At 46.5% G+C, this 21685-nt stretch overlaps 1 protein-coding gene across 3 annotated transcripts in view; it reads left to right on the top strand.

Annotated features, from left to right (window-relative positions):
* Positions 1-20977, top strand: part of TEX11 (testis expressed 11) — a 1490225-nt gene extending 1469248 nt beyond the window's left edge. For all 3 annotated transcript variants that reach the window (XM_063937124.1, XM_063937125.1, XM_063937123.1), the window contains 2 exons: positions 17478-17642; positions 20760-20977. In XM_063937124.1, the coding sequence (XP_063793194.1) occupies positions 17478-17642; positions 20760-20828 (234 nt within the window). In that variant the 3' untranslated portion in view covers positions 20829-20977. The remainder of the gene's footprint in view (positions 1-17477; positions 17643-20759) is intronic.
* Positions 20978-21685: the final 708 nt, after the last annotated feature.

The following is a 21685-nucleotide window of genomic DNA, read 5'->3' as shown; positions in this document are numbered from 1 at the left end:
ATCCCCCCTTATTCTGGCTATGCCCTGCTACACAGCCGATAGCCACAATATCTAACTATATGTTAGGGCATCATGCTGTGTGTACGGGTAGTCAGTCGACTGCCTGTACACTTGCTGCAGGTGCCGGTGGTGATTGACAGCACAGTTGGGCGGGCGCATGTAAATTCCCGCCCACTTTGTGACGTCAGTCCCGACGGAATGGGCAGTGTGTATGCAAAACACACTGCCCAGTCCCGATCAGCCGATATATCTACAAGTATGGATCCAGCCTTAGGTAATGGACCCTGGGTGCTGGCAGCATCTCATTCTTATGGTTACCCAATTCCCTCTTCACCCCCACCTTCTGGTTAACTCTCTTAGTGCCAAATGTTGATTGATTGATACAGCAGTCTTTAGAGGTGAACCAATGAATCTGGGGATATCTCTCTAACCCATTTGGTAAGCTCCTCTAATTTTTTAACTCGCTTTAAAAGGAGGTTTGTTTATTTGGGAAGTAGATACTTTAAACACACAATATTTTATGACTGGTCCAGAGGCGGAACTACCATTGGTGTTGCAGGTACATTGCACCGGGTCTCCTGAGCAGGGCCATAACTAGGTGTGTGTAGAGTGTGCCTTGTACACAGCGCACTTGTGAAGGGAGCGCAGTCCCTGATTGGCCGCTCTGATTGTGTGACTCTGTGGCGATGTGCTCTGGTGGTATGTCTGCTCCCAGCGCCGGGCGATCAGCGGCATGTTGGGGAACTGTGTCCCCGGTGGGATAAAGTAGAGCATAACACTGGGATTGAGTGTCCGATCCTAGCGCTGGTAGTACTGTGGCGGGTGTCTGGTGCTGGAATCTGTATGGACTCCCTGCTCTGGACTTGAAGCAGCAACGGCCATCACTGTGGAAGCAGCGCTTTAAACTTAACGCCACTTTGGCATCCAATGGAAAGCGCCGGACACAGCCTTTCAAATCCTGTGCCCTACATGAGCCGGTCATGTCTCACAGAGTGGTAGCCAATGGAAAATGGCCATGGTGAGCTAATCAGACCTCGCTGCACCGTACGTGGCCCCGCCCCTGGAATCTGACATCAGATGCCGCCGGAGGGGGGAAGAAAGAAGGCGCTACGGAGGAGAAGAGGAAGTGAGGCTGCTGGAGCTGGAAGAAGACTCTGGATGAAGAGCTCCAGTGGCCGCAGAAGAGGCCAGAAGACTCCAGGCTCAAGAGAGAAGACCAGAAGCGCCAGTGCCGCTTGGCAGGATGGGTGAGCGGCAGAAGAAAGTAGTAGATGACCGGAGAGGCCTGCAGTGGTGGGAAGCAAGAGACCCCAGTGAAGCTCCCCACTGCAGTCTCTCCCACCGTGAGGTAGGCCCTTCTGAGGCCATACATCTTTCCTCCCTAGGCCACCAGGGATCAGGTATTAGGCCCATGGGCACAGTCAGGCCCCAGGCCTGCGGGGCGCAGTAACATAGTAGTAACATAGTAGGTGAGGTTTATAAAAGACCAGAAGTCCATCAAGTTCAACCTGAATTATATTATATTCCCTATTTTATTCTGGCTAAAAGCAATATCCTTGGATATCTTTTTCCGTTAGAAATTTATCTAACCCATTTTTAAAAGCATTGACTGAGTCTGCCATTACAACCTTCTCTGGCAGTGAATTCCATATTCGAATTGCCCTTACAGTGAAGAATCACTTCCTGCGCTGAGTACGAAATGTCCTATCCTCAAGCCTTAGTGGCTGTCTGCATGTTTAGTGCAGAGGTCTCTTAATAAACAAATCACCAAGTAGCTCCGTATATTGCCCCTTTGTATATTTGTAGATATTAATCATATCTCTTCTTAGTCGTCTCATTTCTAGTGTAAACATGTCTAACCTAGAAAGCCTCTCCTCATAGTCCAGAGTCTCCAACCCCTTAATCAGTTTGGTAGCTCGCCTCTGAACCTTTTCAAGTTCTAACGTGTCTCTTTTATAGTGTGGTCCCCAGAACTATACGCAATAATCAAGATGCGGTCGTACCAACGATTTATACAGTGGCAGGATTACACTCTCATTCCTCAACTCAATTCCCCTTTTAATGCCTGCTAACACCTTATTTGCCTTTGTTGCTGCACTTTGACATTATGTACTGCTGCTAAATCTATCAATGAACACCCGCAAATCGTTTTCTAATACAGTTTTTCCCAATTTAATTGTTAATTTGCGTGATTATTCTTAGTCCCCCAGTGCATAACTTAAAATTTTTCCACATTAAACCTCATACTCCATTTCGTTGTCCAAACTTCCAGTTTAGATCAATCACTCTGAAGAGACTCCACATGCACATCTGACTTGATTACCCTACATTTTTTAGTATCCTCCGCAAAGATTACACTGTGCTTTCTAGTCCTTCTCCTAGATCATTTATAAATATGTTAAACAATAGTGGCCCCAGCACAGAACCCTGCTGTATTCCACTGATTACTTTAGACAAGATGGAAAACATCCCATTAACCACCACTTGCTGTTCCCTGTTATCAAGCCAATTACCCACCCATGTACAAATAGTGTTTCCTATTCCAAGATCCCTTAATTTGAAAATTAGCCTCCTGTGAGGCACTGTGTTGAACGCTTTCACAAACAGATAGACCACATCTACTGCATTACCCTGGTCAAGATTGTTGCTTACTTTCTTATAGAAGCCACAAAATAATACCAATCCACATTGGTAGGTAGGTGGGCACTAGGCCCGTGGCCATAATTCAGGCATTGTTCCCCCCCCCCCCCCATTAGGCATGCAAGGTGATTCTGGGCATTAGGCCTAGGTCACCCAACCGACCCCATGCTAGGTGGGCCATAGGCCCATGGGTAATTGTCAAGCCTCAGGTCTGTGGCACTAGGCCCCGTTTGTATGCACTCCCCCCCCCCCCCCCCCCCCAGGCCCAGGTCACTGTAAAGTGCCACAGTCAGGCAGGCAAAAGCCTGAGCCTCTTAATAAGAGTGATCTGGGCATTCGGCCCAGGTCACTCCAGCATAATGTATAACAGGGGACTCTACCTGCCGTAATGTGTAAAAGGGGACTCTATCTGTCGTAATGTGTAAAAGGGGACACTCTACCTGCCGTAATGTGTAAAAAGGGACTCTACCTGCCTTAATGTGTAAAAGGGAGCTCTGCTGTGTAAAATGGGACTCTATCTAGCGTAATGTGTGACAGGGGCTACCTGGCGTAATGTGTGACAGGGGCTCTACCTGGCATAATGTGTGACAGGGGCTCTACCTGGCATAATGTGTGACAGGGGCTCTACCTGGCATAATGTGTGACAGGGGCTCTACCTAGTGTAATGTGTGACAGGGGGCTCTACCTAGCGTAATGTGTGACAGAGGCTGGCTCTACCTGGCATAATGTGTGTAAGTGGCGCTACTGTGCGGCGTAATTTGAATAATGGAGACTAGTTTACAGTGTAATATGAATTGGTATTATTTTGTGGCCACGCTCCATCCCCATGAAGCCACGCCCCTATATCTCTTTTGTATATGGGGGGTGGGGGGTTTGCCACTGATGCTGTTTCTTGCACACAGCACTAAAATGTCTAGTTATGGCACTGACCCTGAGGACTACGGGGCCTACTGCAACCCAGACCAGCAATAAGTTATCCCCTGGCCCCCCTGCAGACCAATGGCGGTTGAATGTCCCAGTGCAAAGAGCAGGGTGGGATCCACTTCCTGAGGTACCTAACCCTTACCTTAGGGAGGCAGGGCTGACCTTGGGCCTAATTCAGACCTGATCACAGCAGCAAAATGGCTCTCTAATGGGCAAAACCATGTGCACTGCAGGGGGGGCTGATATAAAATGTACAGAGAGATTTAAATTTGTGTGGGGCGTGCTCAAACTAAAATCTAAATTGCAGTGTGAAAATAAATCAGCCAGTATTTACTATGAACAGTAACAAAATAACCACCCAAATGTAACTGTCTCTGCACGTTATGTGTGCCCCCCCCCCCCTGCCATGCACATGGTTTTGCCCATTATAGAACAATTTTGCTGCTGCGATCAGGTCTGAATTAGGCCCCTTGGGTGTGCTGGACTTATAGAGGAGTCCTGCCACCTATCAGAGCTGATGACCACAGCCACTTCCTGCCTCTAATTAACAGGTAGCTGTAAATTTTTTCTAATTCATTGCTGTCTGTGAATTAAAGGCAGCTTACAGCTGGTGTAACTGGCACTGTCAGTGTCTGCCTGAACAAGTGCCAAACTGAGGAAAGCACAAGGGGCAGGGACACCTGTCACAGACAGAGGGAAAGCCACTGTGTTCCTGTCCCCACTAATGTACATGCCCCCTGTGCTCCGCACCACACAGAACATGGGGCCTAGTTCAGATCTGATTGCAGCAGCAAATTTGTTAGCTAATGGGCAAAACCATGTGCACTGCAGGGGGGGGGGGGGGGCAGATATAACATGTGCAGAGAGAGTTAGATTTGGGTGGGGTGTGTTCAAACTGAAATCTAAATTGCAGTGTAAAAATAGAGCAGCCAGTATTTACCCTGCACAGAAACACTATAACCCACCCAAATCTAACTCTCTCTGCAAATGTTATATCTGCCACACCTGCACTGCGCATGGTTTTGCCCATTAGCTAACAAATTTGCTGCTGCGATCAGATCTGAATTACCCTCATTGTGCTTGTACTCCTGTCACCCTCTGCCTCTCCACATCACCTACTGTCATGTTGCATACTGTGAACTTGGGTTGGGGTGGAGGAGGGGGGCCCAAATTATATTTTTATACCTGGGCCCACAATTCACAAGTTCCACCGCTGAACTTGTCCGAGATTGTTATATTACTTACTGTACTTGTGCCAACTGTATCCAATCCTGCTACAGATAACCAGGGCCGTCTTTTTGTATGGGCTCAATGGGCTCTTGCCCAAGGGCACCAGGAGTATAAGGGCCCTAGGCTGATAGATGAGGGTCCCCTCTTTCCAGGGGTACCAGATTTTAAAAAATTGGCCCTGGGGAACCAGAGATATCCGACTTCAAAGCAGTGGTCCCCATCCAAGCCTGTTAATTGCTCTTCCCAGCCAGATATCTCAGGCTCTGTAGGACTTAGAGTTTTTCTGAGGGTAAATTTCAAAAGCTGGGACTCTCCACTTTCGGTGGACACTGGCAGCTTGTCTCTACTATGCCCAGAACCAGAGATATCAGCCTTCAAGCAGCTGGTCCCTGCTCAAGCTCCACACGCCTAATATGCAGTTTTATATATTCGTTGGTGGATTGCTCTGGCTCCTGAACTCTGATCCCTGAGTCCCCAGAACCTTCTGACAGGTGAGACACTCTAATTTTTATCCCATTCAAAGCTAAGAAATATTTTTCCAGGAACTTGAGATATCTGCAGTCAAGCAAGCTGCTCTCTCACCAGAAAATGATGAATATTAAGCCCACTCCACTATCGACCCCTCCCTTACGTATTAAACACCTCCTACCACCCTGGAAGTCATGTTCCAGGGCCCCTTCATTCAGTCCAATGCCACCTTCTACAGTTTAGTGTTCTCCCTCCCACACCATCTGTGCAGTAAAGGAGTAATTAGCAGAAATTGTTAGGCGCAGCGGTCCGTAGCCGGCCGCTGCGCCTTCTCCCCTTTCTGCACGGCGCCTGGCAACGCTAGGGACGCCGTGCGCGCTGATCCGCCGGGTCCCTAGCAACGCTAGGACGCCGTGCGCGCTGAGCCGCCGGGTCCCTAGCAACGCCAGGACGCGTGCGCGCCGAGCCGCCGGGTCCATAGCAACGGGGACGCCACAGGCGGACCGCGTTCCCCGTTGCTGGTGTTTAATTAGTATGCACTCACACATGTCCTCTGGTCGTGCAGCAAGGCAGCTGCACGACATTTTGGGTAATTAGGCTCTGGACTCTGATTGGAGGGTTCACTGTTTTAAGCCTCCTCAGTGCCTCACACAGAGGCCGGTGATAGCTTTCTGCATGCCGCTCATGTTTGGTGAACGTCTGTTCCTGGTCTGCTGTGCCCGGTCTTTCCAGTTCTCTGAGTTCCTGAGTCTTGGAGTAGCCGTCTTATCCTAAGGAATTCTTCATGTCCTCGTTTACCTGTGGCAGTCGATAGAGGATCTTGCTTGGTTTCGTAAATGGCGGCTCTGCCGCAAGTTGCGGCCTAAACCGCTTTATATTGTTTTCTGTTATTGGAGCATTTGCGGAGGTATCCGCTTCCACAGTCCTCTCCGGTACTCGGCGGTGCCGTGTGGGAGAGTGGACAAGTGGAGTATTTTGTTGTTCTTTTCCCTGGCGGAAATCCGCGCATACTTTAGTTTCTGCTTTGTTAGTAGCCCCTGGCCTTGTTGTTCAGTTAGAGGGCCCCTTGTTATCACCCTGTCTCGGTTCACTCTTTGTCTCTCATTAAGACCTGAGGGGGCATCCGAGTTGGGCAGACGTAATCCGCCCTTCAAACGCGGCTGCCATGGGCCCAAGCAACCATAGTCTCGCAAGAGTGTACTGACAGCTCAGGCGAGACAACGGAGATAGGGTGCCAGGGGCTATTCCCTTTCCATTCCCCTTTCCCAGCATTACGTTCTGGTATTCAGGTCCTACCGTATAAGATCACCCCTGACCTGAGTATCAGAATCATAACAGAAATGACTGCTCCAGGTACTAGATGCTGAGCGGAAGATAAAACACCCCCTACCGCCCGCAGGACATCAAAGCTACCGCTGATAGCACCCCCACCCCTGGAGGATGGGTAGGGGCCCCAGTGCATTGCTGTGCCCAGGGGCCCACACTGCTGTTAAGACGGCCCTGCAAATAACCCCTTCTGCAGCCCTGCAAACAGGGCACATGCAGGATACAGCATGTCAGACATTTTGATACATTTCACAGGACAATTTTACACACTGAAGGTCAATAGAATACAATTGTTTTATACATACAAAGTACATGAAATATAATTTATGGTAATTACTTCTGGGCCTTGTTGCTACAGTAGTTTTATAAAAAAAGAGAGAATTTATAGAAACTGACCCCAAAGGACCTTATTCAGATTCAGTTATTTTAGCAAAACTGCAACTGGCTGTGATCGCATGCTGGGGACCGTCCAGCATGCAAATACGTGACAGCGATGTGATCGCAATGCAATTGCTATCGCATCACTGATTTGTGGATGCTCCCTGCCTCCGCAGCCAGGACGTGAAGGCAGGTGCAGGGTGGCCATTTTTCGGGTTGCAGTGGCCGCGTGTAATGTCACGTTTCTGACGCAACGCCCAACCAACGCCACGTCGCCACCACACAAAACACCTCTGCCTGGCAGTCAGGCAGAGGCATTTGCATAGGTTAGATGCGATCACACAGAATAGTCAGTATGCGATCGCATCTTTAACCACTTAACTGATGATTTATTTCGCCAAAAACTGCTCCAAAATTGTCGGGGGTTTTTATGAGTGAATTAGGTGAAGAACATGAATTTGACCCTATACCAAATTATTTTAGTTTACAAAAAAAAAATTAAAAAATCCCTTTTTTTTTGGTACATTTTTTTCCAAACATCAAAACATCGATCGGGAACATCGCGACCATCGCAGCTTTCATTTTGAAAGTCGGGATAGCCTGCAAGTATACAGGGGGGGTCTGGGGGTGGCTTGGGAGGGTTCATTTACACTCCCCAGCGGCTGCCATTGTCTGCAGCTGCTGGAGGGGGGGGATCCTGCCGTGCTGACCGATCAGCAGTGATCGGCAGCATGGCAATCAGTGGGGGAGAGTGCGGGAGGCAGAGGGACCTTCCGGTCCCTCTGACAGCAGCAGCGGAGGGAAGTTTCTCTTCCCTGCCGCTGCTAACACTCTCCATCTGACTGGTCGCATCCTGTGCGACCAGGTCAGATATAACACTTGCAGGCATGGTCGCATCTGATGCGACCATGCCAGGCAAGTGGTTAAAGAGCTTTGCAAGATATATTACTGTAGTACGTCAGTTACTCTGCATATCTGGGACATATAATATTTTCCCAGCCTGCACTATGCTCCAGTGGCAAATTTCCTATTAGGCACGTGCCTAGGGGTGGCACCTATTTGGGGGTGGCACATGGATGCTTGTAACGTCAGCCCAAAAAGTACCAGTAACTGCTAAATATTTCCTCTGTACTGTACCATTTGCCACCTTGAATGGAGTGTAAATAGGTAGGACATTCACATACTGCCCCTGTAAGCTGTCCCACTTAGTAAATATGTATACTGTATATAATAAAAAAATGAAAACGTCTTAGTAGCTTTTTCTTTATTATTCTTTAAAATTGTCTGTCATCAAATGAGGGCTTATAACCAATTAATAAAAATAATACAATTAGGCAGGAGTGGGGCGGCTGTTACTGTTGTGCCTAGGGGTGCCCTCACCCCTAAATCTGCCCTTTTAACCTCCCAAGGTGATCTCACCAAAGCCGTAGTGTCCTTGCGCACTTGCTGCATCCAGATTAGTGATAGCTGTCTCTAGTTGACATGTGTGCTGGCTGGAATAGTGATTGTGCCCCAGCCAGGGACCGGGTTCCGAACATGTCAGCAGTCAGTCCAGGGGAGGGTGAATATGTTGCTATAAAACCTTACTCAGTAAGGATTGCAAAATTTGCAAATCGCAATCCTTCCAATTATTGAACGACTATGCATGCGCAGTGTTCGCATTGCGCACACGCAAGTAAAAATAGTGACAGAAATTGTGTACATATCGTGATTGCAATGTAGCCACTGGTTGTTGTTTTTTTAACTTCAATAGTTTTTATTGAAATGTTATATGAATAAGGGGGTACAGAAAAATAGTAGGGGATAAGGAGGCGCAGGGGCGGATCCAGAAAAAAATGAAACGGGGGGCACCATGATAGGGTAACAGTAATAGTTATATTTACATGCACCTAAGGTACATGTGCTCCCAGATAAGGGGTGTGGTATCACAAGGGGCGTGGCCTCACAGAATATGCCATCAGGTAATGATTGGCTGTAGGAGTGCATCCTGGTTTATTGCCAATGTTTCACCCTGATGAAAAGGCTGATTGGGCCTTGAAATGTTGGTCACCTGTTCCATTAGGTATGGGAGCCTGGAAGGCACCCCAGCACAATATAATTATTAAAGTTTTTAGTTGGTGGTGGCAGGTGCAGCATACCTTGTTTTTGGCACTGCACAGAGACTCAGACTGCAGGATACAAACTGCCCAACTTTGATTAGCAGAAGCAGCCAGCTGGATCTCCAACAAGCAGCATAAGACATCTGCAGGACAGCCCTGTCACAACCACATGGGCTGCCTTCTCAAAGCTGAGTCTGAGGTTGACTGCACCTAGCATGGTGGTAAAGGAAGTGCAGGAGGAAGTGCTGGGAAACTGTGCGGTGCAGTGAAGGCTAATGAAGCCTTCTGCGCCTTCATAAGTAACAGTCTTACTTGATGCTGGCATTTGAACCCCGTGCCTGGGCTGTACTCTGGATGGCTGGCAGTGGGGGAGGTAGGTTGCGGTGTGAGCATGGGGAGGCTGGAGCTGCAGCTCCAGCATCCCCATTGGCAGGGCTGTTTCTAGCCAATGTGGCTCCCAGTGCGAGATTAAAAAATGCGCCCCCCCATGACATAAAAAAATGTGCCCCCCACACACACACACCTAGATAAAAAAAACCTTGCGCACGCACCTGGCAAGGGGGCGTGACCTCATCTAAATGGGTGTGGCCTCGTCTGAAAAGACTACCTCACAATCCAGTTTTTGACCCTGCTCCAACAGATCACGACCACCACAGGAAAAAAAAAATCTACCATATTAAGCCCCACACAGTAATGCCCCCTGCACCATATTATGCCACACACCGCAATGCCCTTGATACATTAAATCCCCACACTACGGCAGGCAATAGTCCCCATTTCACACATTATGGCAGGTGTCCCCATTTTACACATTGAGAGAGAGAGAGAGAATACTTACAGGGGCGATTACCGCTCTTTGGCCCACCTCACCAGTCGCTCCTCGCGCCGGCCTTTCCCTCTTCCTAACTTGGATCCCCCTATGTACTCTGCTCAGGGGGGGGGGGAGTTTCGCGGAGTGACGGGGTTGCGTCGTGACGTAATGAGGCAACTGCGTCATTCCGTGAAACTCCGCCCCCCGAGTGGGTTATTAGGGGAGAAATAGGAGGGGGAAGCAGGGAGCCACAGTTAGTGCCGCAGCAGGTGCCCAGTGCGGTTGCACTGCTCGCCTGCCCCAAGAAACGGCCCTGCCCATTGGTTACCACACGGACTTGCTATTAGAGCCGCAGCGGGTCCTAGTGCCTGCCGGCTCTTTTATCAAATCTGACTGACTGATATAGCAGTAGTGCTGCTGCTGTCCTCCTTTTGAAAAAAAGAAGTCAGAAACGCCAGGGGAGTCACGGGCCCGAGTGCCCCCCCCCCCCCCCCTGGATCCTCCTGTGAGGAGGGGGGAACAAGAACAAAGGGAAGGGGGGATGTACACAGTAATAACATCAATCATATATTCACAGGAACAATATACAAAAAAGAACAATCTCAAAATCAATAACAATTTAATATAATAAGTAATTGAAGGACAATTATCGTGACCAAAAAGAAGTAAAAAGGAAAAGCATTGAGAAGTAGGATTCTCATTTAGACTGAACTGTGGAGGAGGTGACTGAGAAGGGTGTGATACAAAAGCAGCACAGTCTCCCGCCGTAAGATAATAATGCCAGGGCTTCCATTTCTCAACAGATGAAGAAGCGGCAGAAGGATAAGGGACATATACGGTTTCCATGTTATAATGAAAATTAATCTTATGAAAGACCTTTATAACAGGGGGTGCTACTGACTGTTTCCAAGCTTAAGCTATAGTGGCCCTTGCGGCTATACATATATGTCCCAATAAATATCTTTGATGCACTGGAACTTCTATAGGGTAAATATGAAGCAATGCTAAAGTGGGGGACGGGTTCAGGGATAATTGTAAAACATTATTAATCAGTATAAAAACATCTGACCAAAATATTCGAAGTGAAGGGCATGACCAAAAGACATGAAACAAATGGCCTATTTCTCCGCAGTTCCTCCAACAGTATTGAGAACATGGAGGCCAAAAGGTATGTAGCCTCTCTGGAGTTAAATATAATCTGTTTGACATGCATTTCTGAATGATTGAAGCATTTGGACATATGAAATGTTAAACAGTATAATTTTTCCCATTGCATATCAGTTATGTTGACGTTTAAATCCGTCTCCCAGCGTTTCTGGGCATTAGACTTTTGAGATGGGGGCAATGTTATAAGTGTATTATACCAAAAAGTTATATCCGTAGAGGAAGCAAAAGGATACGGAATAATGCAGATTGGGATATAGAGCTAGGAGTTGATTGTAAGCGGGGCAAACTCTGGAACCAATGTCTGATTTGTAAGTAGTGAAATATTTCGGTTTGGGGGAGAGAAAATCAGTCATGCAGTTGGGAAAACGCAAGGAAAGTATTTCCATGTAGTAAATCTCCCAAAGTAGAAATATTGCACATGCTCCAGGTAGAAATATTTAAATTGGGTATCATTTTACTTACAGCCTTCAATGAAAGAGCTGCATATGGGGCAGTAAATACAGGGAGTTTACCTATTAAATTGTCCCATACACGTAGAGATGAGGTCGTAGAAGGAAGAGCGGGTAAATTTAATGGACGGAGAGCTTTTGGGGTCCATAGCAAGTCCTCCAGGGGGTAGCCTAAACACCCTAAACTTTCAATATGTGCCCACAGGGACTTGGAATAGGTTACTCTCTAATATATTAATTGCGCTAGAAAACAAGCATCCTGGTATAGAACTAAATCTGGGAGAGCAAGACCTCCACGATTATAAGGAAGAATCATTCTAGTAAGTGCTAATTTAGCAGGATGGGATTTCCATAAATATTTTGTCAAGACAAGTCTGCATTTATCAAGATAGTATTTAGGGAAAGTATAAGGTATAGTGTGAAACAGATACATAAGCTTGGGCAATAGGGTCATTTTAAATGCAGCTAAACGTCCCAACCAGGTTATTTCAAATAAAAGCCAAGAGGATGTCAGGGCTTGAAGAATAGCTATCAGGGGAGGTAAATTTACCTCAAAGACTTTAGAAGTGGAGGAGGGAATTTGTATCCCTAGATATGTAAGCAAATCGGATTTCCAATTATATGGATATTGAGAGCGCAAGGATGCTATAACGGTGTCTGATAACTTGATAGGTAAGTAGCCACTGTTTGACTGTCAGGAAGCCAGCGTTACTGGGCAGAAACCTGAGCGTGCCCGGGCATTTTTAAGGAGGGTCTCTGACATCAGCGATGACCACTTCCAGCCTCTTGTGTCGCTTGAAGTGTGGATGACCTTGCCTGGCGCAGATAGGTAAAATCTTTGATGTTCCGGTAATTGCATACAGTTTGCGATACAGTCACAATTTCTGCAGAGGGTGTTTTTTTCTCTATTTCCGGGTGGCAACTATTTGATCGCAGCAACTGCTCTTTAGCAAAAACCGCAATCCTTACTGAATAAGCTCCATAATTAGCAAAGTGCAGACTGCAAAGTTGTATTCTGGATCTCCTTAATGCTCCGTAGGTCAGTGGATATATGTCGGGCCACTATCCTTAACATGTTTCTTCATCGTTTTGGGGTGATGGTTTCATCAGTAGGTATACAGTACTGTGGTGCTTTCCAGGTCCAATATTCAAAGGTTAGACAAACTAATTATAGTAAGCCTCTAATTATCAGGCTCAGGTGTTCTCATAATGTGCAACATATTAAGCAGAGACTGTGCGATCAGCACAAATCAAATACATACTGTATACAATATCCTCAATACAAAATTATTAAGCTCAAAAATATATACATAAATATAGTTTAATAAATACATAAATAAAAGAAAAAGAAAAAAGAGAAGGCATCACTAACGAATGTTATATTTAAATTTAATGGGATACACATAAAAAAATTTGTAAACAGCATTCTAGCATGATTTATGAATACATATTCAACATTTTAATAAATGTGTACTTACTGTACTTGTATTCTATCGGTGTTACTGACAGGGCCGGTGCTAGGGTGTTCGGCGCCCCCCTGCAAACTATACATTTGCTCCCTCCCATATTTTACAAAGGGACAGCGCGCGTCAAAAAAGGGGTGTGGTCTCACATGGAAGGGGCTTGTCCACACACAATAGTACACCCCAGAGCTGTAACTAGACTTTATGGTGCCCTGTGCCAGAAAGAGAATTGGCGCCCCGTCACCGCATTTTTCCAATAGGGACATAAGGCGCACGCCTCGTGGGGAAGAGGCATGGCAAAATTGACCACATAGAATGCCCACGCTGCGATGCCCCTTCCCACACACACCGCAACACTGAGCACTAAACATTAAGCAGATCAGTGCAGTGTGCAGCCACACATCCAATCCCTTGCAGCCACACACTACATAGAGTAGATCTGCCCAGCCATAACGCTGATCACTACTTCACAAAGTACAAGGTAAGCTTCAAATAGTTACAACTCTCCAGCTTGGAATTCTTTAGCTGTCTATGTAAGGGCAGAAAGCGCCATGAGTAGACCGTCTGACTGCAATGCCATAGGCAATGGGTTTGAAGCCTGGACACATCAGCATCCCAAAACGTAATAAAGTACAGTGCGGCTAAACAACAAAGAGCTATCAAGTCAAGTCCATGAATGTTGTATAGGTACTGTATTAGCCACAAAAGGGTTGGGGTAGGAGACAGGGGCGGATAGGAGATGCTGGGCTTCAAAAAGGAGGGAGATGTAAGTGAAAGTAATTAGATAATTTATAATTAACAAGTGCTGCGAACAGCGCCCCCTACCCTGCAGCGCTATGTGCGGTGCCCCCTCCGCACACACCTAGTTACGGCTCTGCTACACCATTTAAAATTATGCCACAGTGTAGCACAATCTTATTCACTTCACCCCGCGCATAGTAGTGCTGTTTATACACGTCCCCGGTAGTGGTGTCGCTTATACACATAATACTCCCTGTAGTAGCGCCGCTTACACACATAATGTTCACAGTAGTAGTGCTGGTTAGATATAATGCCCACAGAAGTGCCACTTATACACATTATGCCCCCACACACATACATACACATAGATACATACACCAGTGGCGGAACTTATGAATGGTGGGCCCAGGTGCAAAAATTTTCTTTGGGCCCCCTTCTTCCATCCCATCCCAAGTTCACAATATGCCACATGGCTATCTATGACAGGAGAGGCAGTGGGTGACGAAAAGGAGGATAAGGTAATGGGGACAGGCAGACAGTGACAGGGACAGGCAGAAAATGATGGGGAGGGGGTTGACAGATATAGGGAGAGGGTGACAAGGAACGACAGTGGATGATGGAAAGAGTGACATAAGCAGTAGGAAATAGGGAGAGGGTGACAAGGACTGGCAGTGGGTGACATGGATAGGCAGAGGATAATGGGGAGGGGGTAACAGGTATAGGCAGTGGGTGACAGGTAGAGGGTGAGAGGAAGAGGGATGTAGTTACCATCCTGGCGGTCGGGATCTCGGCAGTCAGCATACCGACGCCAGAATGCCAACAGGGGGCCGAGGGCTATTTCTACTTGTGGGTGTCCACGACACCCATAGAGTGGGCATAGAACCTGTGACGACCCTGAAAGGGGCTTCGTTGCGCTCGCCCCCCTGCCGGCATTCAGATGGCCATGTTCCCGGCGTCGGTATGCTGACTGCCGGGATCCCAGCTGCCGGTCAGCCGTACCCAATGTGAGAAAGAGGGTGACAGGTAGAGGCAGTGGATGATGGAGAGAGTGACATAGCCAGTAGGAAACAGGTAGAGGGTGCAGGTGACAGGGAGAGGGTTACAGGTATAGACAATGGGAGACAGGGAGAGGGTGACAGGTACAGGCAGTGGGTTACAGGAAGAGGGTAACAGGTACAGTACATGGTAGTTGGTGATAGTTATAGGCAACAGGGAGAGGGTGACAGGTACACTATACATCTGTGATGGCTTTAGCAACCAGCTCCTGACAGTTGTCCTCTATGGCTCCACCCTCCGGTGATGTCAGTGGTGGGCAGTGAAAACATTACTGTCACAGCCTAACCCCGTTCTCTGCATTGGCTCTATATGTGGCTGTATGCTCTTGGTGGTGGGTAATGGGGGGGGGGGGGGGGGGGGAGTGGGCGGTATAGGCAGCTTCAACTGCTCTTCTGGCTTCCGCTACTCACAGGGAAGCCACTGCTCAGAAGCCTGGGCTCTCTGCAGTGGGTGGCTGCTCCGCCTCTTCCTGGCTCTGTCGCTCCTTACCTTCAAAGACCTCAGCGCCCGCGCCACTCTTAGGGCTCCTTCCTCCCCTGTGGCAGCAAGTCTCAGATAGGAAGAGCCGGACTGGTCAGGAGGAAAGGGGAGGAGCGGGGAAGAGAGGGGATTGGCGCCCCTCCTCCTCTGGCCAGACTGCGGACATCATCTTTCCACAGCAAAAGGCTCAATCTATACTAGGACCGGGACGGACAGGAAGCGTGATGCAGCAACGGCAGCTTATAATGATGACTCATTGTAATGGTGCCGGCTTCAGGACCCTTAATTGCTGTGGGCCTCTGTGCTATGCAGCAGGTGCACCGCCGAAAATTCCACCTCTTACATACACATAGTTAAACACACACACATACTGTAGTTATATACACGCGCACACACACACACACACATAGATACACACACATACATACACATAGATATACACACACATACATATAGATACACACACATACACAGATACACACACATACACATAGATACACACACACATACATACACATAGATTCACACACACAGATAAACACATTTTCCCACTCACTCTCCCCCAACTTACCATCTGGCTGGCAGGATCTGTAGCAGTTTCTTTCTGTCCTCCTCTGCAGCCTGCCTGGTCCCATGTAGCTCCACTCCCTTTTTGTGCTGTCAGGGGAAGGAGGCGGCTTTATCATGCTGCCATCGCCGCTGCCTGTCAGTGTGACAGGCACAGCAGCTGGCAGTAGCAGGGAGGCCAGGCGCAGCAGCGGGAATGCAGAGCAGGGAGGGCGCCTCTCCTACCTGGCGCCTACCTGCTTTGCATCCCTTTGCTGAGTGGGTAGCGTCGGGCCTGGTTACTGACATGATTTCTACTAGTTGTCATATAAACCTAAATACTTATTGTAGTTTAAATGTGCTATGACTATTACTAGTGTCTTACATCTTACATTATTGTCTTATGTATTATCAGCAGAAGCTCCTACCTTTTTAGGGCATGGGGGCTGCAGCTTCTCATGCTGGAGCGGGAGAGAAGAGAGCCAGCCCACAGACAGCTGGGTCCTGGACACTGCGCAATGGATCTGGCAGGTGCTGGGACCTGCGCATGTGCACATGTCGCCACTTGAGTGCGCATGCACAAACCCTCATCTTCTATGGAGCTGATTAGCTGCATCCCATCCCATAGAAGCTGGATTGGGCTGACGATTAGGCAGGGAGGGCCTTCCTGCAGAAAGCCAGCACTCTACTAATCGCAGCCCGGTCTGACAGACCCTGAGGGAGGAAACACCTCCCAATGCTTGTCTTGCTGGTGATTGGCAGGTACAACTTCCAAAAGGAAGTCAATGCCAGTCACAGTGAAGTAGGGATGGCCATCGGTGTGGTTGCCACTGCTGGCGATATGCCATGTAACCATCAATGGCTGCCAACGGTGCAGTGCGTGACCATAGATGGTTACCACAACCGATGGTCATCACTGTTTTTTCATGAGAACATGGGGGCAGGGCTTTGTGGGTGTCAGGGTGCGAGGCGGGGCTATGCTCCGTGTCCCGGCATATCATTAATAATTTTTTTTTAAATGATTATGCCTTTCCATCGATGGAGGGAAACCATCTGATTCTCCCCCAACGATGGCATAAGTATTCTACATTACCGATAAACCATCAATGATTTTGAATCATTGATGGTTGATGGCCATCCCTACCGTGAAGCCACTAAGCGAGTACAGGCACACAGATTGCAACTGGATCAGCTGAGCTCACTGAAGGGTGGATTTTATTGTAGGGGCTGCAATCCTGCAGCCTATAGGTAAAATCCGCCACTACTTATCAGTATTTTAAGTAACTAGTAACCATTGAGATTAACATTTGTCCACTACTATGATTGTGATAAATAACTATTTTATTTAAGGGAACTTTTATTTTTAGATTAGTTGTATATAGAAGCATAACTTGTTTACCATATAATCAAATAATGAATATTATTCCTGCTTCTTATGTTTGCATAATTTGCAGTGTATAATTTACGTTAGGGGTTTGTAAAATTGTTTCTCATCAAAGCAGGTTTTCCATTTCTTATGACATGCTCTTGACATAGGCATATCTATAAGAGGGTCTATCAAACTGTCATTATTCTGTAGTGATGATAATACACCTTGAGCATGAACTGCTATGGGGTTTGTACATTTACTTCTGGCTCCTGTTTCTAGTATTGCTATTAAATGGTCAGCAGTAGTCACAGTAATGTTGTTTGTCTTCAGGATAATTATCCAGAAGCGGAGACCCTATGGCTAATGACTCGAGCTTGGAACATAGGAATTTTCCAGTACAGTATGAATAAACACACTGATGCAGAGCGCTGGTGTGCATTGGGCATACGCCTGCTCAGTTATTTGGGATCTTTGAAGAGCAGCTATGAAAGCAAGGTATGTACAGCAAGGATGCAGGAATAACCTTTATGGATGCATTTACCTTTATATAAAAATGCTAGAAAGATGAGATTTATTAGTAATATTGGCTGCTGACGTATACTTATTGAGGAATTCCCAGAAATTTGCATACAGTGCATCCGAAAAGTATTCCCAGCGCTTCACTTTTTCCACATTTTGTTATGTTACAGCCTTATTCCAAAATGGAATAAATTAATTTTTTCACACAAAAATTCTACACACAATACCCCATAATGACAACATGAAAAAGTTTTTTTGTGAGTTTTGCAAATTTATTATAAATAGAAAACGAAGAAATCACATGTGCATAATGTAAGTATTCACAGCCTTTGTCATGAAGCTCAAAATTTACCTCAGGTGCATCCTGTTTCCACTGATCATCCTTGAGATGTTCCTACAGCTTAATTGAAGTCCACCTGTGGTAAATTCAGTTGATTGGACATGATTTGGAAAGGCACACACGTCTATATAAGGTCCCACACTTGACAGTGCATGTTTGAGCACAAACCAAGCATGAAGTCAAAGGAATTGTCTGTAGACCTCCGAGACAGGATTGTCTGGAGGCACAAATCTGGGGAAGGGTACAGAAAAATATCTGCTGCTTTGAAGGTCCCAATGAACACAGTAGCCTCCATCATCCGTAAATGGAAGAAGTTTGGAATCACCAGGACTCTTCCTAGAGCTGGCCGGCCGTCTAAACTGAGCGATAGGGGGGGGGGGGGGCTAGTCAGGGAGGTGACCAAGAACCTGATGTCAGAGCTACAGCATTCCTCTGTGGATAGAGTAGAACCTTTCAGAAGGACAACCATCTCTGCAGCAATCCACCAATCAGGCCTGTATGGTAGAGTGGCCAGACAGAAGCCACTCCTTAGTAAAATGCACATGGCAGCCCACCTGGAGAATGCCAAAATGCACCTGAAGGACTCCCAGGCTATGAGAAACAAAATTCTCTGGTCTGATGAGACAAAGATTGAACTCTTTGGTGTGAATGCCAGGCGTCATGTTTGGAGGAAAGCAGGCACCGCTCATCACCAGGCCAATACCATCCCTACAGTGAAGCATTATGGTGGCAGCATCATGCTGTGGGGATGTTTTTCAGTGGCAGGAGCTGAGAGACTAGTCAGGATAGAGGGAAAGATGAATGCAGCAATGTACAGAGACATCCTGGATGAAACCTTCTCCAGAGAGCTCTTGACCCCAGACTGGGGAGACGGTTCATCTTTCAGCAGGATAACGACCCTAACCACACAGCCAAGATATCAAAGGAGTGGCTTGAGGACAACTCTGTGAATGTCCTCAAGCCAGAGCCCAGACTGGAATCCGATTGGATATCTCTGAAGAAATCTGAAAATGGCTGTGCATCGACGCTTCCCATCCAACCTGATGGAGCTTGAGGGGTGCTGCAAAGAGGAATGGGCGAAACTGTCCAAAGATAGGTGTGCCAAGCTTGTGGCATTATATTCAAAAAGACATGAGGCTGTAATTGCTGCCAAAGGTGCATCAACAAAGTATTGAGCAGAGGCTGTGAATACTTATGTACATGTGATTTCTTAGTTTTTTATTTTTAATAAATTTTAAAAAATCATGTTTTTCACATTGTCATTATGGGGTATTGTGTGTAGAATTTTGAGAGAAAAAAATAATTTATTCCATTTCGGAATAAGACTGTAACATAACAAAATGTGGAAAAAGTGAAGCGCTGTGAATACTTTTCGGATGCACTGTATGGGCAAATGCCTCTAATCAAAATGAGACGAACATTAAATACACCGAAATCACCTAGGGCCTAATTCAGACCTGATCGCTGCTGTGCATTTTCGCACAGCGGGCGATCAGGTGTGAACTGCGCATGTGCCGGCGCCATTTGAAAAGGAAAATGTGTTTGAAAAAGAAATGCGCCTGGTGCATGCCAGAGGTGCGATCTGCATCTCTGCCCAGCGAGCGCCTCTGTCTCATTGACAGGCAGAGGCGTTCGCTTGGCGGTAGGGGGTGGGCCGGCGGGTTTTGAGGGCGCGGTTCGAACAATGTAGGCATGCCCGGACCGTGCGGAAGGCAGGCCGCTGCGGCTGCGTGACGTCACACGCAGCCACTGCGACCCAGGAAGCAACGAGTAGCTCCCTGCCAGCGTGCAGGAGCTGAGCAGGCAGGGAGCTACTCCTCAGCTACTTAAGCATTGCTGCTGTGCGATGCTTTTGTACCTGTGCGGGTGGGGGGGGCTGACATGTGGGGGGGACTAGCTGGGCGTCACCCCGCATTTCTGTGAAACTGATTGTAGATGTTCTAAATTTAGCACATCTACGGTCCGGTCTGAATTAAGCCCATAGACCAGCCTTTCATAATGTTAGAGTGAATACTAATATTAAGAGATACGTACCAAAACAAGATTGGGGTGTTCTATGAAGAATGTGGGCTAGCTATAGCAGTTTGCCTGCTTTAAAATGTTTTAATGAACTTCAAAGGATTCTCTATTAATGTGTCTGCATAGATCTCTTCATATGCAAATTGTTGAGATTTTTAATATAACTAGGAAGGTACTAATAGGACCTCAGCCACAGCTTTCAATGGGACTTATTATAACGGTTACATACCCAGCATCACCTACTTTGTTTTCACTTTGGAGGACAGTGCTAGTGAGGATCACTATTCAAATGAATATGTTATACAAGTAAATACAACTCATTTGAAAAATGCTGCCAGGACAATTATTAAGACCACTGCTTATGTGAGCACATCTGAGAGTACTACAGTACTGGTTCTCATTAGACAAAGTTACTGTCAGAGACTCTGACAGTACAAAAACAGAGCTCTTTGTTGCATATGCCATTAAACATTGAGGAACTCTCATCAGACAGTAACCCAAATAAAGTGGCATATTTCTGACTGTAGTATACTTTGTCAACATTCATCACGTTGACATCCATAACATTGACATGAGACTGTTGACGTGGTTATAATTCTGACATGTTTGCACATGTGCTGGATCATCCACCATGGGGACTCTTATGTGCAGAAAAAAGGATTGTAGGTCTGCAGAATTTGCAGCTCATATACTTATAGTTGCAGAGATATAATAAAAACCTCTTGTCTATCTAGATGGCTGGTCTCTACAGTGACATACTAGACAAACTGGATAAAGCAAAAGGATCCCTGTCTGAAGAGTGACGGCTAGAATAATTACATATGTTTGCATTTTACCTGCTACCTTTATTTCTATCCCTGCTACAGAATGATACTGCACTACTAACAAAACTGTTTAAACTCTCTTGTTACAGTATGTAACAGCCTCTTAACAATAAACCTGATTGATGTTATGAGAATTGTGGAATTTCTTCCCAAAGTGTAACTGTGGATATGTGGAGGCAGTATTGTATGTACATTCAAGACACACAAAAGCTTCCTATTTCTTATTAGATATAATGCTGTTATACACACCATTTGGTTTACTCCATCTCTTTGTGTCCTTACACGTGTGTGCTTGCATTTCTATATATCTGTGCAGGACGATGTCATCTATTTTACTGTACTTTATATTGGTGAGTTCTCGCCCACACAGTCTATGGATGACGTGTCAATATAAAGGTGTTACCTTCTCCTGCTGAGTATGCAATAAGAAAGCTTGTTAAAGATGATTTCCATAACCTGTAGAAGATAAACCAAGCATAAGACTATAGCTATTATGATACAGTATGTGCACTGAGTTTCATTAGATTAGAAAGCAAAAGCACACCATTCTTAACTAGCTGTATATATCTGTTACAATAGATGGTTATATAAAAAGACACGCACTCTTATACCAATAACAGAATGCACAATAGTCAGAATTTATATAGAATCATTGTAAAAAAATTTTTATTTTTCAATCAAATATTAAATGCAGCACTCTGTCTGCCCCTGTGTGGCAGTGGGTGTTTGCACAGGAACCTCCCAGTATGTAGCCTCAAGTCGTATTCTGTTGAAATTCGCTGAAAAATCACCCATTTCAAAATCATAGGCCATAAGTTCCCAAATGTGGTCCTCAA

The sequence above is a fragment of the Pseudophryne corroboree genome, chromosome 8, assembly GCF_028390025.1.
Source record: "Pseudophryne corroboree isolate aPseCor3 chromosome 8, aPseCor3.hap2, whole genome shotgun sequence".
NCBI lineage: Eukaryota > Metazoa > Chordata > Amphibia > Anura > Myobatrachidae > Pseudophryne > Pseudophryne corroboree.
The sequence above is the reverse complement of the archived record's forward strand: the minus strand, read 5'-3'. Positions and strand labels throughout refer to the sequence as shown.